This window comes from Phoxinus phoxinus, assembly GCF_949152265.1.
Source record: "Phoxinus phoxinus genome assembly, chromosome: 13".
NCBI lineage: Eukaryota > Metazoa > Chordata > Actinopteri > Cypriniformes > Leuciscidae > Phoxinus > Phoxinus phoxinus.
The window spans coordinates 26259459-26283589 of NC_136888.1; the positions used below are offsets into that span (position 1 = coordinate 26259459).

The 24131-nt window shown below is 36.1% G+C and overlaps 1 protein-coding gene across 6 annotated transcripts; it reads right to left on the minus strand.

Annotated features, from left to right (window-relative positions):
* Positions 1-1859: 1859 nt before the first annotated feature.
* Positions 1860-24092, minus strand: efr3ba (EFR3 homolog Ba). Of its 6 annotated transcripts, none has more exons than XM_079632622.1 (23): positions 24039-24092; positions 22941-22997; positions 16050-16126; positions 15108-15235; positions 14830-14980; positions 12091-12212; positions 11112-11261; positions 10532-10657; positions 9511-9589; positions 8924-9059; positions 8495-8656; positions 7782-7893; positions 7583-7634; positions 7255-7427; positions 5505-5742; positions 5128-5256; positions 4950-5017; positions 4526-4653; positions 4267-4358; positions 4045-4093; positions 2553-2659; positions 2345-2394; positions 1860-2190 (listed from the first exon to the last, which is right to left on the minus strand). In XM_079632622.1, exons 4-23 carry the CDS (start codon positions 15212-15214, stop codon positions 2091-2093), a joined length of 2331 nt encoding a protein of 776 aa, XP_079488748.1. In that variant the 5' UTR covers positions 15215-15235; positions 16050-16126; positions 22941-22997; positions 24039-24092; the 3' UTR covers positions 1860-2090. The 6 variants fall into 6 exon arrangements, with proteins under 6 accessions (XP_079488748.1, XP_079488749.1, XP_079488744.1 ...); XM_079632623.1 differs by lacking the exon at positions 24039-24092 and adding an exon at positions 23261-23327; XM_079632618.1 differs by lacking the exon at positions 24039-24092 and having other exon boundaries at positions 22941-23157.
* Positions 24093-24131: the final 39 nt, after the last annotated feature.

Sequence of the window (24131 nt, forward strand, 5' to 3'; positions counted from 1 at the left end):
GCGAGAGCAAAAAAGTTGCAGAGGCAGATTTTGTTCATTTTCAAGTTGCCCACATGAATCTGCCACGCCTGGTTTGAAAGTGACTTCTGTGTGAGCAGTGCTTTATACATCACTACAGTAGACCTTTTTTTTTGCCAGTGAAATTTATGAAATTTCGTCAATGTGATTTTGTTCACGAAATTTTGCCAAAGTTTTGCTAATGTGACCCTTTGCCCTAAGAAGTGTCATCACTTCACTCTGGTTCAAAATATATATATATATATATATTTATGCAATCAAACAAATATTACGCAAATGAAAACTCTTACCCTTCACCTATTAGTGAGGTACAGATGTAGGAAACTGCAGCGATTATAGTAATAAATGATAATAAGGGACTGACTTTACTATGTGAACATTCATTTTCTTACACAGTGTCATCAAAGGTATACTCCACCAAAAATGTTTGATTTTCTCATCATTTACTCGCCCTCATGCCGTCCCAGATGTTTATTGCATTATATGGACTTTTCTAAAAATCTCCGTTTGTGTGCCACCGAATAAAGAAAATCATGCATATGGGTGAGTAAATGATAAGAGAATTTTCATTTTGATCCCTTTAACCATCACTTCTGATTGGAAAACTGCATTCAGTTGAACTGGAAACGTACTATTTGCTGTATTTTTTTTCTTCAGCTTCTACCCAATAGTTTTAATTTTTAAATTCAATAATTATTGCTTTAAATACAACTGTTATTGCAGCATGTAGAGACGTTTAAACATGCAAACAAAGCTTGTATTTAGCTAAACTGTTTGTACCCACACATTGAAAAAGGTTTTGGAAACATTAGGACATTCTTAAACAAATGTTCTTAACTTAAGATACAAAATTTAAGGCAGCTTTACTTTTTAGTAGTACAAGAAAACCAATCACTTGCTCTGAACAACAGACTGAACAACAGACTCTCTACGCAGACAAGCTACGATCATTTGTCAATACATTCTGCCCTTTTTTAAAATCTAGACTAAGTGTTTAAGTGCATATTTAACCAACATATGGTATATTCTCTTGGTTTGTTTGTCTTTGTTGGCATAAATAGACCTCAGGATAAAGTACAGCCATAATCCTTATCTAAAGTCCGATAACAAACTAGACTAGTGTTTCTCAACTGGTGGGTCGCAAGACCGTTTTGAGTGGGTTGCGGAGTGTGCAGTTAAAGAAACTACAACAAACGTAATTCTGTGTTTTTCTGATGCAGGACTTTTATTTTGAAAGACGTGTGTGAAAGCTGTTGACACTTCTGTCAGACGCAGTTTAACTAAAGACTGCCAGAGGAAAAACGTGTTGTCCTGATTCAGTATCTGCGGTCAGATGAGATGTTGTCAGTGTCATTATTCTAACGTCATTTCATAACTTGTTACGTAATAAAGTCTCTCACCTCAGAAAAACAAACTTTCCTGTCCTGTCAGACGTTATACTATGCTTGTAGCGCGCAAATGTGGCGGCACGTGCTGTATACAACTTATCACAGAAATTATAAGCATGCAATGTCGTAGTTATGTTGTTATTAGTAAGTCATGAAAAAGTACCAATAAATTATGTAAAAGGTACTTTGTGTGCAAGTTGGGAAGGATTTGCATGCTGTTCTATAACAACACTGTGTTATTTTGTATATTTTATTTGTGGCGGCTCTTACTAGCTTACTTTATTGTATTAAGACAAACTAGTTTAGTGTTAGTGATATTCTTACAATTTATGTGTGCATAAGTAAAGTGGGATGGCACTTGTGTGTGAGTTGACCATTTTTGATAAATAAGTTTGCTTGGTTTTTAAAAGCAAATTTATTATAATTTTTATGGGCTAATTATATATACACACTTTTTGAATATACTTTTTTAGGAATTAAGTCAAATTCCAAAAAAATATATATATAAAAGAATTGGGTCGTGGCTTAATGACCATGGTAAAATGTGGGTGCCATGGCCAAACCAGTTGAGAACCACTGCACTAGAGGACATGGTTTAGAAGACAGTTACACCTGGACATTGAGAAGGAGTGATAATAGAAGGATGAAAACAGCTGTATGAGGCGACTGGGACTCCAGGGTCTCTCAGTATACGCAGAGGTCTGGAAAGTTCATTTCATACACTGGTATGGAGCGGGTCCGGCCGTGACCGTTCCCGACAGAGCCAGACGGACTCGGCGGAGGCCTATCCAACCGAGAGAGAGAAAGAAAGATGAAAAATGAGACAGACAATACAGCCTCTTTCCTTTGTAGTCAATTCATACTGTATGTATTTTTATATATGATATTACATAGTACATACAAAGCTAATTTATAAACTGTTACAGAAGATCATGTACCTGATTGTGATTTCGAAGATTTGGTTGAGTTTATTCTGCAGTAGGGAAGCCTACAAAAATAAAAATAAACAGTACAGGTGGAGAGTTCATCCACAATGTAAAAGAAACGAACAGATGTAGGCGCTGAACAGAAGAGCTGTGTTTGTGCTTTTTGATGATAAAATTAGAGCTAGAGAGTGTGTATACAGGCTTGCTGCATTAGACTCACCCTGGCCCCGCAGTGGGCTGCTATCTCTTCAAATGGAGCGTTCTGAAACCTCTCCACCACCTGCCTTCTGCGCTCTCTCTCCAGCTCCTCTACATTCACACTGTCTACTGAACACACACACACTCACGGGTGATTCTGTGCTAGCTGCCACAGGCCAGCCTACAAAATGTCCTATTAACCCTATAAAAGTTTAGTTCAATTTAAAAATGTTTTTGTAACGTGTCTTCTCTAGTCCTTTGTGTTTAATGAAAAAGGATAATTTCAAATCATAAAGTAAAGGGTTATTTCACCCAACAATTCTAAATTCTTTTATTAAATACTCTCAGGTCGTTCTAAACACGTTAGACATTTGTTCATTTTCGGAACACAAATGTGAAATCTGAGGGCTTTCTGTCCCTCCATTGACAGCTACATAACTACCACTTTCAGGCACCAGAAAGGTAATAAAGACATCGTAAGAAGAAAATCCATGTGACTCCACTGGTGTAACCTCAATTTGTGATGCAAATGCTTTGTTTGTGAATTATTATTATTATTTTTTAACACTTTTATAACAAAATATTAATCTTCAGTGCGCGTTCACGCAACACAACACGCATGAGTCATGGCGCTCTCGAGAACGAGCGTTTTACGAGATTCGTATTTTGTAAATAAAGTGGTAAATTGTGTTGTTTTTTTTGCGCAAACAAAGCACTCGCGTCACTTTGAGGTTAAACCACTGGAGTCACCTGGATTACTTTAATGATGTCTACTATCTTTCTGGGGCTTGAAAGTGGTAGTTATGTAGCTGTCAATGGAGGGACAGAAAGCTCTCAGATTTGATAAAAAAGATCTTCATTTGTGTTCTGAAGATGAACGAATGGCTTACAGGGTTTGGAATGACATGAGGGCGAGTAATTAATGACAGAGTTTTCATTTTTGGGTGAACTATCCCTTTAATCAGAGAGACAGTTCTGCAGCATTTCTATAACAACACTAAAGACATAAACATAAAAATGACTCAAAAGTTTAGGGTCGGTAAGATTTTTAAATGTTTTTAAAAGAAGTCTTATGTTCACCTTGGCTACATTTATTTGATCAAAAATACATAATAAATACATAATATTATGAAATATTGTTTTACAATTCAAAATACATTAATAAATTACATCTTAAAATATTGTTAATGTAATGGCAAAACTGAATTTTCAGCATCATTAATACATGACTACAGTCTTCAGTGTCACATAATCCTTTAGAAATAATTATAATATGCTGATGTGGTGTGATTTTGAAAATTATGATAATAAATATATACCGTAGTTAAAAACATTTTTTTGTATTAATGTCACTTTTGATCAATTGTTGTCACTTTTGATCAATTGAATGCATCCGTGGTGAATAATAGTATTCATTACTTAAAAAAAAAAAAAAAAGGTACTCAACCCAAACTTTTGAACGGTAGTGTACATACAATGTCAATGCAAGTAAACTCAAATCATACAAGACTTACCAATGGCTTGTTTAAGAGTTTCAAATGTTATTTGCTCTGCTGTGGATCTCTGTAAGGATACAGGTCATAGGTGAAAAAAAATATATAGCTGATAGTAGATTCAATTCTATGAGGTGGCAACACACACACACACACACACACACACACACACACACACACACACACACACACACACACACACACACACACACACACACACACACACACACACACACACACTACCTGTTCTTTCTCTGGACTGTTTCTAGAATCCATCTCTAACTGCAGAGAGACAGTGTCTCCAATGCTCTTTCTCTTGGACAGTCTGTCTTCATCTGAGTTACAAAAACAATAGTTATTTTAAATACTATGTAGAATACCAGAGAAGAAGAAAAATCTCAGCTGTAACATAATATTAAACTGTGAAATGCCCCCCAAAAAGACAAAAATACGACCGGACATGCAGTTTCAGTGTATTTAAATCTCAGGTTAAGGGTCAGACCTGTGATCTGTGGGATGTATGGTGTTGCCAGTCTCTCTGTGTTGTATCCACTGCCGCCCAGCATCTCTGCTATCTTAGACTGCAAAAACAGCACCTCTCCTTCCACCGTCTCCAGCTTCTCTGGGATCCTGAAAGAGAAAGAGGCTAAAGCTATTTTTCAGCTTTCCGAGGCAGTAAGAACCAGACCCATGATGATCATCGAGTGAAGGAGCACTAGGATTATTTAACCATAACTGAAAGACTTTAAACTGAGTAAAAACGGTACAGTACGTTCCCGACCCAGCACAGATGTTCATAACAAAATGAGACAGAACTACACATTTCTGTTTGTGTCCGAAATGTTGTGTCTCATAATGGTGAAAAGAACATTATGGTAGTCGGAACAGTCTCTACAGTGGTTTGAAGACTGCAAGGTGTTGCTTACTTAAAGCTCTCAACAAGAACGTCCTCTGGAAGCAGGAAAGGGAAAATTTTCTTTCTTGACTCAATCACCTGCAGAAAAAAAACTTTAACTGTCACTTCATCAAACAGACAGACAGACGGATAGATGGATCAGACAGACAGAAAAACAGACGAGATAGATAGATAGATAGATCGATCACCTCATGGACGTGTTGGCAGAAGGTGGGCACAGTGGTCAGCTGGCTGATGAGGTTCAGGTAGGCAGCTGACAGAGCGTGGATGGCACAGCGGGTATATACAGGAAGAGCCTCTTCAGTCGAGGCCAGGTCCTGAGGAAGAGGATGCATCAGTGGAAAAGTAAAAAAAAAGCTGAGTACTATTGTTGTTATACCGCAGGTTGATAGACACTTTAATGACTTGTCTGTATGACACACAACTTAAATACTATACAGTACTTGACCATATTGTAAAGAGAAGTCGACATGTGTTAGCTTTTAACATTTATATTTGCTAGCATATATTATTATGCCACTGGTGTGTCCAGTCATGTACACATCACAGGGAGTGAGAGAAATACCTGTAAGGCCAAAGCCAGTCGGATCAGGTCCACCACCACCTCCTCATTGGCCAGTTCCACACAGATCAACCCCAGCAGCATATGAAGAGACTCAAAGTGTCGCTGGACGCTGCTTTCCTCTTTGCAGGCCAGGTAAATGTGGCGGTACAGCCTGTGGCTGTGTTTCTTCATGAACAGGTTATCCTGCCTTGAGCATTTGTCTACTTTCAGTTTTAGTACTGAGATATCTGATATAATTCTGTAGAAAACAACACAAAAATGCACTGTAAAATGTGTTGTCAGGTAACTTTAACCCTCAGGACCTACTGTAGCAAATATGCAAACATTTTTGCAATTATATTATATCAAAAGAAAATTTCACTAAATATACATTTCTGGAAAAGAATACTAAACACGTATATATATAACTCTAGATGGCGCAGGTTGATAGGTCCTAACTCAATTTACGTAGTAGCGATCACATCGTCATTTCAAAAACCCTCCACCTTCCCTAGCTCCACCTGTATAGATCTGCTATGGGGGTTAATTCATGTCTGTTACATGTCTTACATGCTCACAGCAATGTCTGTGAATGTATTGGCAACAGCGTAGCAGATCTATTCCGCCAAGACCAAATACATTAACATTAGCATATTCATTCTAGAAATAAGGGTTAAAGCTTGTATCAGCGATTTCAGGCCCAAAAATAAATGATCACATTCATCTAATCTTTCCTAACGATCCGCTAGCTGCCCGCCTCATAAGTAGGCCGTCTGTAGGCAGCCTAGGCTCTGAGATCTGCACACAAAAATAAATGGTTTCACCAACCACTCAAAACCAAAATAAACAGTGTTCCAACCAATCACCGACAGGGGCTGGGTGTTGTGAGGTTTTACGCTCGTGCACGGCTGCACGCGAAGTCGGAGCTGAAGAAGAAGCCGTGTCTTGGAATAAACACGATGGTATTCCCTCGCCCTAATCCTCCTCCTCCTCTTGGGGATTGACTCAGCCATGTTCAATTTCTCTTGTTCATAGACACTGGCTTCTTCTTCAGCTCCGACTTCGCGTGCAGCCGTGCATGAGCGCAAAACCTCACAACACCCAGCCCCTGTCGGTGATTGGTTGGAACACTGTTTATTTTGGTTTTGAGTGGTTGGTGAAACCATTTGTTTTTGTGTGCAGATCTCAGAGCCTAGGCTGCCTACAGAGACACGTTTTTTTGACAGCTTGCTTATGGGGCGGGCAGCTAGCGGATCGTTAGGAAAGATTAGATGAATGTGATCATTTATTTTTGGGCCTGAAATCGCTGATACAACCTTTAAAACTACATATAAGAGCAATTTGATAACAAAAAGTACCAAACCTACCATGGTACAATACAGAGTAGAATGTAAATGTTTTCTCAGGTAACCTTAAAATGTGCTTCATACTGTAACATATGGTTTTATTCAAACTAAAATATTATTTAATATGACTACCAAGTTGTACCAATGAAAAAATATTTTGGAAGGGTCAAATCAGATATAAATAAGTTTTTAAGTAATTAGGTATGTAATTGATTATGCATGGTTATTGGTTACACATCCTTAGGCTTATGTATAAAAAAAATAAATAAAAAGTAAAATAAAACTAAAAATTTTTTAGATAAAGACTACACTACAACAGTAAAATGTTTTGAGTCATGACATATTTCAAAGCATGGTAGTTTGGTAATTTTTTTAGAGGTAGATTGTAGATTCCTAGAGTCTTGAGTTGGTCAGTGTGTCCGAACCTGACAGGGGAGAATTTGTGCCGGTTGTCATGACGATCAATGATGCTGACGAGGATGTCGAGAACGAGTAGACGGATCTCTTCGTCCTCCATCAGAGTAAAGGACAAGAGAGGGTCCAGGAATGAGGTGGGAAGTGCTGTCAAAATGTTCGTAGACTGGAATCCTGCTGTTACCTGAAGGAGAAAGAAAGAGACTGACGGTTAAAAGACACATGAGACCATTAAACCTTTGGACTGCATCAGCAACTGTGGATATCATGAAACAGCAGGGAGTAAATGGCCCTCCGCGTGGCACAGCGTGTGATTATGACTGACACAAACCAGCTCACCTGCAGCAGAGACTTTAGCAGCATAATCTGGATCATCCTACTGCCCTCAACCCTGAAACCAGAAACAGACAAAACACATATTCTTGCTATGCTGGCATTTATGTGTTATTCCTCAGCTAATTTGCATTTCATCTCTGGCCAGCAGAAATGCATTATAAAGTGTCTAATATATTAAGTCTAGGTTGTAACCCTGTCTCACCCGGTGTTGGCCGACCCCAGAGACGGATACATGCCAGGCACAGGAATTTTACCAATGATGAACAGCATGACCTCTGAGCGCTGGTAGGTGGGCAGCGTGTTTGCAAATGAGCCTGTAAACAAAGAAAGTTAAGTGAGAGATTGTGCACAGTCAGCTGGTTAAACAAACCCCTTCAGGGTGGTACAAGACCCCACATGTGAGTCCTGATAGGCTTTATTTTGTGATAATGACTAGGTGACTGTACATTAACACACTCATTACACAGCTACTTAGCAAATAAATAAATAAACAAACAGGCATGAAATATTAATCTATCTCTATCTATCCACCCATTTAAATATCTATCTATCTATCTATCTATCTATCTATCTATCTATCTATCTATCTATCTATCTATCTATCTATCTATCTATCTATCTATCTATCTATCTATATATGATTGATGGAGTGACAGTTAGTTTTTTTCTATTTAGAAAAAATAAATGACCAATTAATCAATTATCAAAACACATTTTAATCTAAAAATATTGAGATAAAAATGTTATTTGAGAAGAAAGAAAATGTGGAGTGATATGAAACTGAGATCAGCTATGTAGGAAATCAGTTTGATAACAGATAATTATAGTGTTTAGCCACGTTCATTTTACAAAAATATTTGACCGCTGAACGCCATGATTGCCAGATATACTCAAAAACATTCATTGTTCACCCACCAATAGTTTTAATGACAGATTCTTGGAGTTGTCTCTCCTCGTGTACTGTAATGACCTTGGAGCCCATGTTTGCAAAAGAGTCATAGGATCCAGTGAGTTCGTAGTCCACACTGAGCCTGAGCTGCTTCAGTAGAGTATTAAACACCTCCAGTACTGTGGGCCCTGTGGAGAGGTACGGCACACAGCCCAAACTAAATTAAAAGGAACAACGCAGATGTGTATGATTTCTACTGTATAAAATCAAATTATTTGTCAAAAATATAAACATTGATACATATGAAATAATCAGCATGTATATCAATTTTACATTAAGAAGTAAATAAGTAATTAAATAATAATATCATCAGAAACAAAATCATATAAAGTGCTTATTTTGTCTAATGAGGTGGGTTTAGTGCTCCCTCTAGTGGTCTAAAGACAGCCTGGTACCTATGGAGCCACTGGCTTCTATGACCGCTGCTTCTGAGATCACCTCCACTATCCCAGCACGCACTCTGGCTGAATTCTTACTGTTAGCATCCAAGTGGCCCAATAGCTGCTGAATCACCAGATGTGAATGTTGGGTCTGTCAAAGAAACAGAAGACACAGTTAATATTACAGTAACACAGATGAACATGGAAATATCAAATCCTATTTTCATGCTTTACAGTCACACTGAATGATAGTGTTCAGCTAGATTCAAAATACACTGTGGTCCAAAACTCTGAGGCCATTCAAAATTGTATTTAATCCTGTAAATAAATATAAACAGATTTTTAACACTAAAAACAGAGATAAATGTTATGATATGAAATGTTAATACATTAATGTAATTTTTAACTTCAATTGCAAAAATAGTAATATTGCAGCTACTGGTATGCGACTTTTGAACCCCATTGTAATATATAAAATATGTCCCCAAACACCCCATAATTATTTAGTATCAAAGGGCCATACTCCACAAATATAAGTCTTGTATTGTGTTTTGCATTACATACTTTAATGACCAAATTTCAGCAAAGCTGTTTGTATCTACCTGAATGGAGTACATAATGATTTTGAAACAGCGCACTGCAAATGTTTTGCCCTCCCAGAGTGAATGATTATCAAGGTGCCTGAAAAAAATACACAAGTAAATGATTAGCTTCAGCAAACAGAACTAGAGCAGGAAATAGCACATATTGGTCATAAAATACACCGGCGTAACAGATACTCTTACTGTGTAACAAGGAGGACGAATTATTTAATTTATTATTATTTTTATTTTTATCCTCTTTCCAATGTTATATTTCTGTACTGCTTTGTATTTGTCATTATAGAATAAAAAATAAAAAAAAATAAAAATCTAGGATGACCTAAATTAATTTAAATGGATAAATGGAAACCTTGACTAACAAAATGAAAAATCAGTTAATTTTCTGTCAAATTAGTTTTAATAATTAATTATTCATTCAAGCAATCATGTCCATTCCATTTTCACTACTGTTCAAAAGTTTGGGGTATAATTTAAAATAACTGTTTTCTAAATGAAAGTATTATAAAATGTAATTTATTCCTGTGACGGCAATGCTGAATTTTCAGCAGCCATTACTCTAGTTTTCAATGTCAAATGATCCTTTGAAAAGTTCAAAAGAACAGCGTTTATTTGAAATATAAATCTTTTGTAACATTATAAATGTCTTACCATCGCTTTTGATTAATTTAATCCATCCTTGCTGAACAAAAGTATTAATTTCTTTCAACAAAAATAAATAAATAAATCTTACTGATCCCAAACATTTGAATGATAGTGTATGTGCATATGTACTAGTAGTCCAGTCAGTTGATCATTAATGTCATCTCAATCATTAATTTATAAATTTAATTTTATGCCATATATTACCACATACATGTCATTTATTTCAAAATAAAATTTTAAATCAACAATGGTTAATTAATATTGTCAAAATATTCATGCAAATGCTAAAGTATTTGAATAAAATGAACTGAAATGAAAAGCGATCCGTCTCCGTGCTTCCCTCTTGTGTTTGATAAGGTACAGGTGCATAAACACTCACATGAGCACAGGCTTCACAGCATTCTTGATGTTGTCGTAGGCTGCTCGTCCCAGCAGCTCTCGAAAGCATCTCTCGGTCAGTTCCACTGGACTTTCCTTCTCCTTCTCTGTCCCTGGGGAAGGAGACCTATCGATCGGAATCAGAAACAGAAAACACATTAACCAGAGCTGAATCAATAGGCGATTGTTGCTGGCAATACCGTTAGTTGTGGTCAGCGATTTCCCCCGAGATGGAGATATGAACAGGTTTTATGGTTCTAAGTTCATCACACAGTTCATTTCATTGTTCATGGTCTGCATATGACCCTCGGGCTTTGGGCTTATTAAGCTTACAGCCAGTACAGCAGCTTCTAGTATAAATTACTTTCTTATTGCACTTAAAAGCCTGACACCTCAGTTGTAGGCAGTCTGCTGTTTTATCACACACTTTTCAATAGCATGCGATTAGATGTTCATTAGCTCAATCGCACAGACTGGCTAATAGTTATTAGCAAGACATTGTTTCTCGGAAGGAAAATTCACACTTCCATTAGACTAAAAGTGTCCGTTTCTCTTCATGTGTGATTGTGTAAGCGAGGCACCTCTCTGCGGTTTCTTCCTGTTGGAGGTTGAACAAGAGAGACGGCACGATTTTGTCCATGTGCTGAGGGTCCCAAATGTTAGCCTGCAGCTCGTCATTGACAGTCTTCCTCACCACCCCCTGAAGACCCCTGATCCCTGCCATACGAATCCTTACACAGAGATATACACACACACACAACCCAAACTGACATTAGTTAGTCACGCTTACGAGACATGTGGATTTTTATATATGGGTATTTTTATTAAAGTGCACTGCATGATGCAATTCAGCCCCTGGTGCATGAATTATTAAATCAAAGGGGGAAAAACTCCTTTTACTTCAAAAGAAGAATATATTATTTCTAATCTTGTTCCACTCAATCCCTATTATATTATAAATATTCAATTGTACCAGTATCTGAGGCAATGTCTCACCCACACACTCTCATGCAGGCATGTGTACACACATGTGAATTTCCTTTTTTAATATCCCTATTGCTCAATTTCTATAAAGCTTTGAAGTTCACAGTAAGTCATATAATTGTGGATAATATTGTTTAATTGAATGCATTTCAATAATACAATTTGTATTATTCATAATATAAGTAATTATTTGTATTATTACTTTTATTTGTGATTTATTATAACATTAACAATATTTAATTTCAAATAGTCTAAGAAATTAAATGTCACAAATTAAAAATGTAGGCTTCTATCATTTGTATATAAGTAATTTCCTTTATGTATTTGAATTGCACATAAAATTTCCATCCATTTTGGATTACACAGTTTTAACATAAAATGAATGTAGTTGTTGTTGTTTTTTTACGGCTAGAGGGACAAAAGTTACACAGTGTACCTTAAAATATCTGTCCATGTTAAGGGACACCATGCATCAGAGGCTTAACCAACAAAAACAAGAAGAAACCAGATTTTCAAAATGCATATTTTTGGGTGTAAAAAGCTTCCTCTGTTGAAATGCTGGAAAGACATGCTCACTTTGTGCGAATATCTGGATCCTCGTAACTGGAATGGCACATCTCACTGAAGCGTGAGACAAAGAAATCGTAGCTACGATGGTATGACGGTGTATCCTCCTCTATGTTTGCAAACTTCACAAACTTAAAGAGAAAGAGCAGAAAAATATAGAAAGTTACACTTTATAGTAGGTGGCCTTGCCTACTATGTACTAACATTAAATGCCTACAATACTATGGATTTATTGTGTAACTACGTACACGTTGTTCCACTTTAACTTTAAAGGGGTCTTGAAATGCATTATCAGATCTTTATTTTATGTTTCTGGAGGTTAGAGTTCTTTTACATTACATTAAAAGGTTTTTTTTTACATCAAAAAAAGTTTAAATATTTCACAAACACTTCATTTCAAGGGGCTTTACCTTTTTCAGAAATGTAAGTAAATCCCACTGCTGTGATTGACAAACTTCATCACACAAAGCCATGCCCTCATCCACAATGTGTGTGCGGACATTTAGATTTTCTGTTTCATGACCCCTTTAAATGCAATTATAATGCACCAACTTGTATGTGTACATTATATGTACAGTATACTGCATCAAATAGTTAATAATATAGTATAGTTTTAGTAGCCACATGGACCCAAGTGTGACTGAAGCTAATCTGGATATAAGCTAATCAGGCAGATCCAACATGGACATGTTGTGTGACATGCCTTGATCCTCAAAAACCATGAACAAAACTATATAAGATCAAAGAAAATACGACATAAACTTCATTGATACGTGGTTTGTGCCATAACGTGTGTTGTGTGGTGAAACATTCAAATTCAAAGGTCATTTACAAACAAAACACATTTAGAAGTCAAACGCCTGCTATTGTTGGAGCTTGAAATCGAATATTTCTATATTGATGGTCCTATGCAGTTCATGGTAATATAAAACGTTTTAAGACATTTTGACAAAGTCTTGACAGTTTGTGTCAATAGTCCTAAAGCAAAACCAGTTGAGAACCACTACTTTAAGGTATGTTAATCTGTATTTATGCGGCATATGTACTTTCCAGTACATCAGATTAGGATATTTCTGATTATGATATCTTAGATTTGAGATACGCATCAGTTACCCAGTGTGCTACTACTGACCGAATTGAGTTCCACACCGACACAATGCCTACAGAGAACCTGCATACTGAGACTGGGATGAAAACTCTTCACAACCCATAAATTCTGTAAACATGCGCACTGCTTTTAATATTTATGGGCCTCATGCCTTAAGCCCTGCCCCATCTGGCCTCTATCTGTAAAAAGTAATCTCTTTTTAATCTTTAAGCCCTTATATTTCAGAAGCATCAGATGTGAGCGGTTTTGAAGTTAAGAACTCTCTACATTCCCATTAGCATGTGAGTTGGGTGGGTGTAAAGCTTTCAGGGACGATGTTGAGGTTTCACGTTACTGTACAGAGAATACATTCATTTTTGTATTGAATGCTTGTCATGTAAAATGAAATGAGATGAGGTAGAGTGGGCATATACAGTATTAAGAGAACCTGTATATTTCAGGAAAAGGGGAAGGTCTGGCATGAGGTAATAGATTCTGTGCAATATTTGGTCCCACTTTATATTAAGTGGCTTTAAGTACTATGTACTTACAATGAAATTAACAATTTGATACAATGTACTTATTGTGCACGTACATGTTTTTACATTGTACTTATATTTTAAAAATACCAGCATGTAATTACAGCTGTAATTAATTTATGTATTTACATTTGTAATTACACTGTTGACCTGTCCCTTATACCTAACCATACCACCACACCTGTCCCTAACCTTACCCGCATCACACCTCAATAGCAGCAAAAGTGTTTTACAATACAACATAACAACACAATAAGTACATTGTATTTATTTTTAGATGTAAGTACATAGTACTTAAAGCCACTTAATATGAAGTGGGACCAAATATTTAAATACAGAACTTATAAAATATAGAAAAATACATTTAAACATAAATGTACAGAACAAACTATAGATATAATACCAGTATTATATAAAATTGATCAAACAAAAAGGTGCTGCCTGTGTAGCTATAGCATCATCTTCTATTTGAAAATAAAAATAAATATATTATGGGATTTACTAAATAAATACCTAATATTAAAAATCCCTAATATTATAAAATAATTAGGGGGGAAATATCTTAAAAAACTTACTCATACCTAAAACAAATTTTGAAGAATATGGGTAACCAAAAAGTTGATGGACCCCTTTGACTTGAAAAAAAAAAAAAAAGGTTAAATACCACAGAAGTCAATGGGGCCCATCAACTGTCTGGTTCCCGACATTCTATCCTCAAAATATCTTCTTTTGTGTTCAGCAGAAGAAATAAACTCATACAGGCTTGGAACAACTTAAGGGTGAGTAAATGATGACATAACTTTCTTTTTTGGGTGAACTATCCCTTTAAGATGTGATACTGTGGCGATTTGATTCGCAAGCAGGGCTTTATATTTATATGTGTTAAAGGTGACTTGAGCTTTTAAAACTTTTTAATTCTGGTCTGACCATCGGACCCTTCACTGAAAGCCTGACACCTGAACATGTGGTGTTGATGCAGCAGCCACATCTCCCTCCATACTGCTGAGACACCCGACTCAAGGTAGATTTATCCAGTGATCATTTTCACCCTGTAACTACATCAATAGGTCTGCAAGTAGATTTCACCAGAGAGTAAAGACAGTACATTTTACTCATACTCACTGAGTTAGTGCCCAGGATCTGTAAGTTGGGTTTGTCTGCCTCCAGCAGTTTGCGCACCATAGTAAGGAAACTCTCCACAAAAAGGTTTATACTCTGACAGTGACAGGCCATCAGCAGCTGGTCCAAAGCCTCCATAGCAATACAAACATACCTGTGAGACACACACAAATATGATACTGCCCTACCAATGATCACAGACAAATATATAGTGACAAATCAGGTATAAATGATACAGTCAGAAACAATCAATAAATTTTCTTCCAGTTTTTTTTTTTTACCCATATCTATGCCGGGCAACATCTCTGGATAGTCTTTCTGACAGGTAGGCACCGATACGGTCTAGTTTCTCTGGAGCAGACAAGGCGTAAAATGTAAGCTTCTCCATGTTAGCTTTCACCAAACCATCCTTTAAAGAAAAAACGAGACAAGATGGGTAGACAGATAGAGAGACTATTAGAAGAACAGAAGATGAAAAATGACCATATAATTAAACTTTTCTCTCCCTAAAAATAACCTTGCATTCTATTCTGAGTCTAATACAGATCCTGAAGCTTGTCTCATCATTCAGAAGAGAGATAGATTCAAATCCTTTCCAGTTTTGTGCTTTAACCATTCATGGTCAAATATACCAGGGGGTTCTTTCTCAAATTAAATAATTGGCTTTTATTTGTAACCTGGAAAACTGTTAAAATAACTTTGTATTAAATCATCAGTGCATTTCTTTTTATTTATTTTTTATAAAGTATTATATTCATAAAAATACATATTATATTCATAACTAACCCAGTATTTTTTGCCCAATATTAGAAAAACATTTTCAGTGCAATTCAAATGTATTTGTATATCGCATTTCCAATGAATATAATTTCAAAACTGTACAGAACATTGAGGCATTCAAGTAGTGAGAAAGCGAAGGATGAAAAAGACACAAATCATTTATGATCATATGCACGTTGTTTGTAAATTTCCAAAATCTAATTTTCCAAACCCCAGTCTGAAAGTCCCTGAAACTGAGAGCATGCGTGTCTGTGAAGAGGACTGACTGATCAGGTGACCATGCAGCAGATCTGCCCTGCCACAGTGTCTCTAAAACTAATAAATGTCACCATTGAAAGGCTATGTCTACATCACTGCATTGATCACTGATGACTGATAACCACTAGAAGCCTAGTGAACCATCACTTTTTCATACTCAGTGCTTTTATTTGATCTGACCTTACCTCGGGGTCTTCTGGAAAGATGTTATCCACCAGCCGCTTATAGCGGGGTCTCAGGGCCCCACAGCATCCACAAACCCCTGAATCACACGAGACAAAGTGAATTAGAGCAGCAGAGTATCTCCAGCATGTAGTATTGATCAACAGTCTTTGTAATTTTACTCAATATGAGGTTTATTTATTGCATCGACACATTAAATAAATTAGACCTGTGTGCTGTAATCTAGTAAGTGAGGCCAGTCGATTCAGGGAAAGGCATTAATCTGTATTTAGGAAACGTCTGCAGCTTGGTGTGCCGGTTAAATAGATTTGAAAAGAAAGCATTTAGAATTGTTTTGGTTTTACACCGCCACTTGAAAGCCCATAAAAGGCTTATGAAGACTAATAAAGGGACACACTGTAAATCACAGGGGGGGAAATGGTAAAAAGGGATCTTTGAATTGTCGTCGATTTGTTGGAAATAATTTCATTAGAAAAACAATATTTTCTTTTATAAATAAAGTTGAATATGATAACAAGTTCATAAGTTATATGCATTAGGTATAATGAAATTACAATGTGACAACATGATTATTTATTAGTCAGTGTTATTTTAGTGTTATTTATATACTGTTATAATATGTATTAATATTTTCAATTAGTATTCATAATACTAATTTTCATTTTTCATTTTAATTTAAGATTTAGTAATTTTGTTGCTTTTGTCATTTTTAATATATATATATATACACATACACGTATATACATATACCGGTATATATATATATATATATATATATATATATATATATATAATTTAATTTATTGTCATTCCAGTTTGGTTTTAGTAATTTTACTTCACCTTTATTTCAGGCTGCCATGGCAACATTTTTTTTTGAAGTTTTTCCATCAAATATTATATTTTCTTTTTATTTCAGTAACTGAAAATTATTTTTCATAGTTTTAGTAAATGATATCAACACTGAGGTTAATGTTCATAACCTTCTATTAAACTGTAGCAGAGTAACATGCTATACTCCATCCATCCATTTTAAACAGCATTTATTATGTGTTTTTTATTGAGTTGAATGAGTCATATTAATTGAGAAAGGCTACCAGTAAATGGAATTCATGTTCTTTTAAAATGTCATTGTTCACCACAGGACTATTTTAGCGACCCGCATGAAGGTAAAAGGTCATTAAAATTGTGAACAATTTGACTAGTCACAGCATCTAATATAAAAAAAAAAACGTTCCTTATAGATTAATATAACGCTTAACCTAAAATCTTGATGTTGAATAAAATCAGTTCATGTCCATGTTGTTTGTCAACTACCCAATTAAAACTCCACCAACATGCTTTCTCAATAAACACACACACACACACACACAAACCCCCTTCTGGGCGGATGAGTCAGAGGCAGCACCTTGGCAAGACCCCTGGGAAGGACGAGTCTGTTTACACCATTACCATAGTGAAAAAGCTTCATCATGGAGGAAAGTAAACAAACCAGAGCAGGTGGAGCGATCAGACAGCAGTGTTCAACCACCCACACAATGGCTATTCATTAGTCAACAAATATTAAAGGGACAGTTTACCAAAAAATTAACATTTTGTCATTATTTACTGACGGTCAAGTTGTTACAAACCTGTACAAGTTTCTTTATATCTGTTGAACACAAACAAATATATTTTGAAGAATGTTGGTAACCAGACAGTTTTTGGCCCTCACTGACTTCCATAGTAGGAAAAAAAATCCTATGGAAGTCAATGGCTGCCGTCAACTGTCTGGCTACCAACATTCTTCAAAATATATTTGTTTGTGGTCAACAGATAAAAGAAACTTGTACAGGTTTGTAACAACTTGAGGGGGAGTAAATGATGACAGAACTTTCATTTTTTGGGGAACTACCCCTTTAAGGATCACACAGTATGCCTGATACGAGCAATTTAGTGTATATAGAATCTATCAGTGAAAGAATCAGTCTACAAAACGCAACACAAAATGTAGGTATATTGACTCAAGCCTGCTGTCTTACTAGCTGCTGTCAAGCTGGCGTTTACCAAGATCGTGATTGGCAATTATGGTGTTTGTATGGATGTGAGAAGAGCTGGAGTGTGAGTCACACATTGGCCCGTGCACCTGCTAGTGTTTTGACACATCAGCGTGACACCTCTACGCCTAAAGCATCACAAGTAGAAATAAAAAATAAAAAAAACAACCTTGACAGTCAACACGAATATTTCCACCCACACACTGAAGACTGCAGTGAATCCTCTCACACTCACACTGTTTCTCACTCCCAGAGTGTTTCTGCTGTCAAAAAAGGGTCATTAATGACTGCAATGTGTAATCACTTACACAAGAATTACACAAACAAACAAACAAACAAATCTACAGATTGCTGTGCATTTTAATTGACCTAAGTAGTTGGTTAGGAAAAAATACTTTCAAAACAATAGGTTTAATGATTTTTGACTGCTAGCTCATTCTCACAAATAAACAAGCATATAAATATTATTTGCGAAATAAAATTTGAATAGGCATATAGAAAATAGTGACATTATAGTTCCAATTTTTTAAACATATCTTTATAAAGCCAGAACAAATTATTAAAATAAATTAAAACCTAGGGTGTTACTTTTAAACGACAACTAAAAACATGTAAGTTTTCAATTGCATTTTTCTTGAAATTCAGCATTTTTTGTGTACAGACGACAACGTTGTCAAAACAATCTCGTTCACACGGATCCCCCAAAACATCTAAAAACGCTGTGTTATGCATGCCAGGTCAGTAGTTGGAGATGTCACTTAGTAAAAAACACTATGTGCCTAGACTGAACACTGAAACCCCTAAATTTATCTTATTATCATTTTAATAATAATATAATAATATTTTTTTATTATAAATAATATATATTGAAATAATAATTTAACTATAAAAAGAGATAAAAAAAGATCTGTATGCATTTGTGCTTCTAAAACGAAGGACTTGATGAGCAGCCCTCCAACATAATCATCCAAATAGCAAAAAGTAGGCTAAACATTGAGTTCATAAATACAAACTATATACAAGAGCTACAGGAATTGCTTTACTGCAACTGTATGAGCTATATTTATGAAACGCAGGCACTTTGGCATTCTGCTTCTCGGACAGGGTGGTAAATATTACCTCCACAGTTCCCTCTGGTTTACAACCCTCATAATTCTTTCTCGTATGTAGGTATGTGTACTCACCTATCATTCACCTGGCAAAATTTAGTCACACTGACTTGAGGCCATGAGGGCAAAATATCTGCTTTTAGGTTTATTATTTTAACTCACTATATCATAATGCTGTACATTTAATGACAACGTTAACAAATAAATGTAAAATATTCCGCTCAAAAAGCACAAACAACTAAATAATTTACACCAGGAGTGTAGCATCAATTCTAGGGAAGTAAGTGCATACAGTACTTTGTTGCCAAGAATACCCTACATGCACATCTGCTATCTGCATACGCTGCTAAACAAAGGCCATCGCTGGCACTGTTACAAAGAGGATTAGGTCACAATAAAGAACTAGTCATGCTCGGATGTACTACTATATGGCTGATGTGATATCCTCCAAGCTGGCAGGGATACTTGAAGACATCCAGCTTTAATGGGGCTAGGATACGGGCTACTAAAGCAATTACATAACACACAACTCACTATGCATGCGAATGAATCAAACTCCATGTTGTGGCAGCTATATGGAAAATCAATCTTTCCGAAACACAAAACGCAGACTCTGGGCACTGCCTCTCTCGTAGTGACGCAGCCACTCTAAATACAGTTCCCCAGAATTGTTAGAGCTTCTTAAAATGACAGCTATATTTAGCACATCAGCCAACACAGTTGCCATATCCCTTCAGATTGGCCAAAACAGGACACAATATCAAAGACACTCACTCTCATACGGCAGTGTCACGGTGAAAAAGCAGAACTCCAGAGAGGGAACTTCATGATAGGGTGGAGAATGTAATCTACTGATTTACTTCTTTAATTTTGTCACTGCCATCTCTACTTCCATGAGCAGTTAGTTCATCTAAAACTATATGATTTGCATACCCAGGAATCTGTATGAGAATAATGATGTGCCTTTTTGTAAAAGCTTTAGGGTACGGTGAATGTGTTTCAGTATTGCTACATATTATTCCCCAAAATAGTTTGCAGTTGTTAACAGAATGATAATATAAATGACACACTGTGAGGTCCAAAAGTCTGAGAATACACTAAGAACAAAACATCTAATTCAATGTATAAATCAAAAGAAAATTTGGGGATTCAGAAAAAAAGAAAAATGTAATAAAAATAAATACATTGTGGCGTAAATCTAAAAAGATACACACACTATACCATTCAAAAGTTGAGTACGTAGCCGAAGTTTGTAATGTTTTTAAAAATAAATGTATTTTATTCTCAGCAAGGCAGCATTCATTTGATCACAAACAGTAAAAATAGTAATAATATTGTAAAATGTTATTAAATTTAAATAACTATTGTCTTATTATTAACTATTTATTATATTTCAAAATGTAATTTATTTTTGTGATGGCAGTTTAACAGTCTTCTAATATGATCCTTTAGAAATCATTCTAATATGCTGATTTGGTGTTTAGTTTATTGGATATTGTTGTGGAAACCGTGATACCATTTTTTCAGGATTCGTTCATAAATAGAAAGTTCAAAATAGCAATGTATTTGAAATAGAATTGTTTTTGTACATCGTAAATATTTGTTGTCACTTTTGATCAATTTAATGCAACCTTGCTGAATAAAAATCCAAACTTTTAAATGGAAGTGTATTTAGGATTATCAGGATTCTAGTGCAAATAAAAAAACAAGTAGCCTATATTTGTTACACTGACCATGTGAACTCCTTTGAACAAAAAGCCAGATTTTCATGCTTCCATTGAAGCATACAAGAATAACCGAAAAAAAGTACATTTATTATTTTTTTTTATACTCAATGTCATCAATACCAATGTAATTTTAATTATATATATGTAGGATGTATGTAGGTATGTAGTATGTATGTAGGACAAACATATACATGATTTGTCATTGCTGATTTAGCCTACTCCTCTTTTGAATTCCTTAAGTGTAAAATCTGAATAGCATAATCTATCATCATATATAACTGACTTAATCCTACATTCTCTCAAAACACTGTTTTGTGGCATGCGTGGAGAAATCTGGGTGAAATACTCAGGCCGTTAAAAAATGTAATCGATCTGGTTTTGAAGTGCTACAGCCATTCGCACATCCACGCTGTGAGAAATCAGCAGCCTGACTGCCTGCAGCTCACTCAAAACATCCTCGACCACGCGTGCTGGTCGGGCAACATCATAGAAATAAAGCAGGAGTAGAAGAAATCAATATGTGTACATGCATGTAAATGTATACTTAAAGTAAATAACTGGACATTGCAGTAGTGTGTTTTAGTAGTGCGTGTTTGAGTATATGGTGCAAAGTAGTGTGGATGAACCTCAAGCGGTGCAGCCTGAAAATGAAAGATGAAACGAAATATGCACAATAAATAGAGCAGAGCTGCAATGCTGCATGCAATCTGTTGCTTCAGCATCATTCTGCTGTCATTGCCATAATCTCCTGTGATGCACATGAATCTTCCCTTCAACACAGGCAGGGAATTACCAAATACACATAATCATGCACTCACACAATCGCCCTTACCGTACATTGATGGAAAACCTGATGAAATTCTCTGTTCTTTGCCTGAAGCCTCTTTCTCTGTCACATAGCCAGAGAGAGAGAGAGAGAGAGAGAGAGACAGAGAGAGGGCGAGACACACACACACTCTCACAGACACTCAATCACACACGCACGCTCGCATACGCTGCATGTGACCGGGCTCCAATGACCTTGGATTTTCCAAACAACACGGCACAGCTTTCCCTCTATCAGGAACAATGCTGGTTTAACACACAGGTGCACACACACAAATACACACTCACACACAATCAAGCGCGCACGCAGCCCCTCCTCAGCAAAGACATTCACACACCTCCTGACCATTCAACAATGAGGGGGAGGGAGATGAGGAGGGCGTTAGAGAGATGGAGAGGGTGAAGACACAGGATGAGAGGGGGAAGGATTCAATTGGTGCAGCCATGCGTCAATCAACTAAAACCCCTCCTCCTATTGCCGACTCTCTCCAGTAGTATCAATCTATAGTTTTTGAGTAGTATTTAATTGTTGCCTGTTATTTTCTATTGCACTATTTTTTTGTTTGTTGATAAAACATGCATGACTTTTTCTTTTTGGCTGCTATATAAAGAGTATGATTAAACATTGATTTTGTCTAGAGTTTTTAATATTATATCTGGTTTAATGAGAAAGAAATACTATGTGCTTCAGAAGACAAAAATCCCCTTTGTCTAAATAACTAATGAAATTAATATTCATGTTGTTTAATTTTTTATTTATTATTTTTAACAAAAAAATATTTAAAACATATAAAAATTATAAAAAATAAATATGTAATAAATACATATTGAAAATCTTTATTTAAAAGAAACCTAAATCTACATCAGGATATTAAGTGTTTTCTACTCTGGCCTACGTCTGATCCATGGCATGTGAAATGGCTCAGTGTTAATCTGACCGGGTTTCAGTTTTCGACACAAAACTATGACTTATTCATAAGAAAAAATATTTTTTACAGTTGCTAAATGTTGCATGAGTATTCCTATATAAAAAATTAATGGATCAAATTTCTGACAAACAGAGAATCTGGCAATAAAAAACATAAAATGTAAATAAGTGCTCATGTGCTACAAATGATAACATTAAACATGGCATGTTGTTAGTCCAACAGCATGGAAGAAACAACAAAACACATTAAATAGCCTAAAAATGTGCTTACCACCTCCGACCTGATGATCCAGAAGAGTACTGCAGTCCAGGAGAAGTCTTCTTGGACCTAGAAAATCAGGGAGACCTGAAAAATTAGGGAAACTTGGAAGTGGCATCTTCTTGACTAACCTTAAATAAGTAATGAGAATAATATAAACTTTTATATTAGAATCTACTGTAATTCAGAATCCTTTTATAAAAGCATGGAAGTCCAAAACTACTAGTTATAGATATGTAAACTTTCATTCACTGTTGACTATGTTAATACGAGCCACCTCCCTCCCTCCCTGCCTATTGGTCTAGCACTCTCTCTATCCCATTGTCACTTACATGGCTCAGGTCAGGAACTCTTTATAGAGACTCTTATTTCCCTTTAGATATTATTTTAAGGACATTAAACGAAACGTAATTTGTATATAATATTTTAGTTTAAATATTTATCTGATTGACTTTAGTGATGTCCGCGAATCGGTTCTTCTGAACAATTCGTTTCAAAGAACCGATTCTAAAAACTGATTCATGTGTTCCCCCCTCATCTGTGAAATATTTTTTTGGTTCACTGAAAATGCTAAGCTTCGTGCCGGACTATAAAGTAAACTTTGTCAATACTAAGTATGTAAGTATGTGTGCATGCTTTCTATTTCCATATTGTGTTAAATACGCCGGAGGAGCCGCCCTCGGCTTACCTTACTTTTTGCGTACGAACACAAATGGCGGAGAGCTGACACAAGTCTGATGATGTCAAATTAAGCTTTTACCTATATATTTTATATATTTATTTATTTTCAAGACAAAATTACGCCATGCAGGCAGCTCGTGCGTGGTTTCTCGACACATTGCGAGTAGAGACCATAGAGACCGATAGTTCATTGAGACGAGCGATTCGAAACGAAAAGCATACGGCAACGTCTGCTCCCTCTCGCGGTACTTTGATGTCATACACCGATCGGTCTGCGCAGTGCCGCTTTGATCGACTGCGACTGCTGCGCGGATAACGTTAGAACTACTAACGTTACTCGGACCTATGACTCGGACCCAGAGCCGTTAAATATGCATTCCAAAGTTCCTATTGGCAGTCAATGGGAGAGTCGTAACCCATGGTCGTAACTCTGTTTTTCAACGGCTCTGCTCGGACCGATTCACTCCAGAAGCTGGTTATGTCCGCTTTTGTGAGCTGATTCAATTGCTTCATTGGGAAGAT

Coding starts and splice junctions, on each gene's coding strand:
- efr3ba (XM_079632618.1), bottom strand. CDS start 23,046: ATGCCACTTCCAAGTTTCCCTAATTTTTCAGGTCTCCCTGATTTTCTA. Junction 8,657..8,923: donor AGAAGCCAGTGGCTCCATAG/GTACCAGGCTGT, acceptor ACCTCTCCACAG/GGCCCACAGTACTGGAGGTG. Junction 2,395..2,552: donor CAGCCCACTGCGGGGCCAGG/GTGAGTCTAATG, acceptor TTATTTTTGTAG/GCTTCCCTACTGCAGAATAA.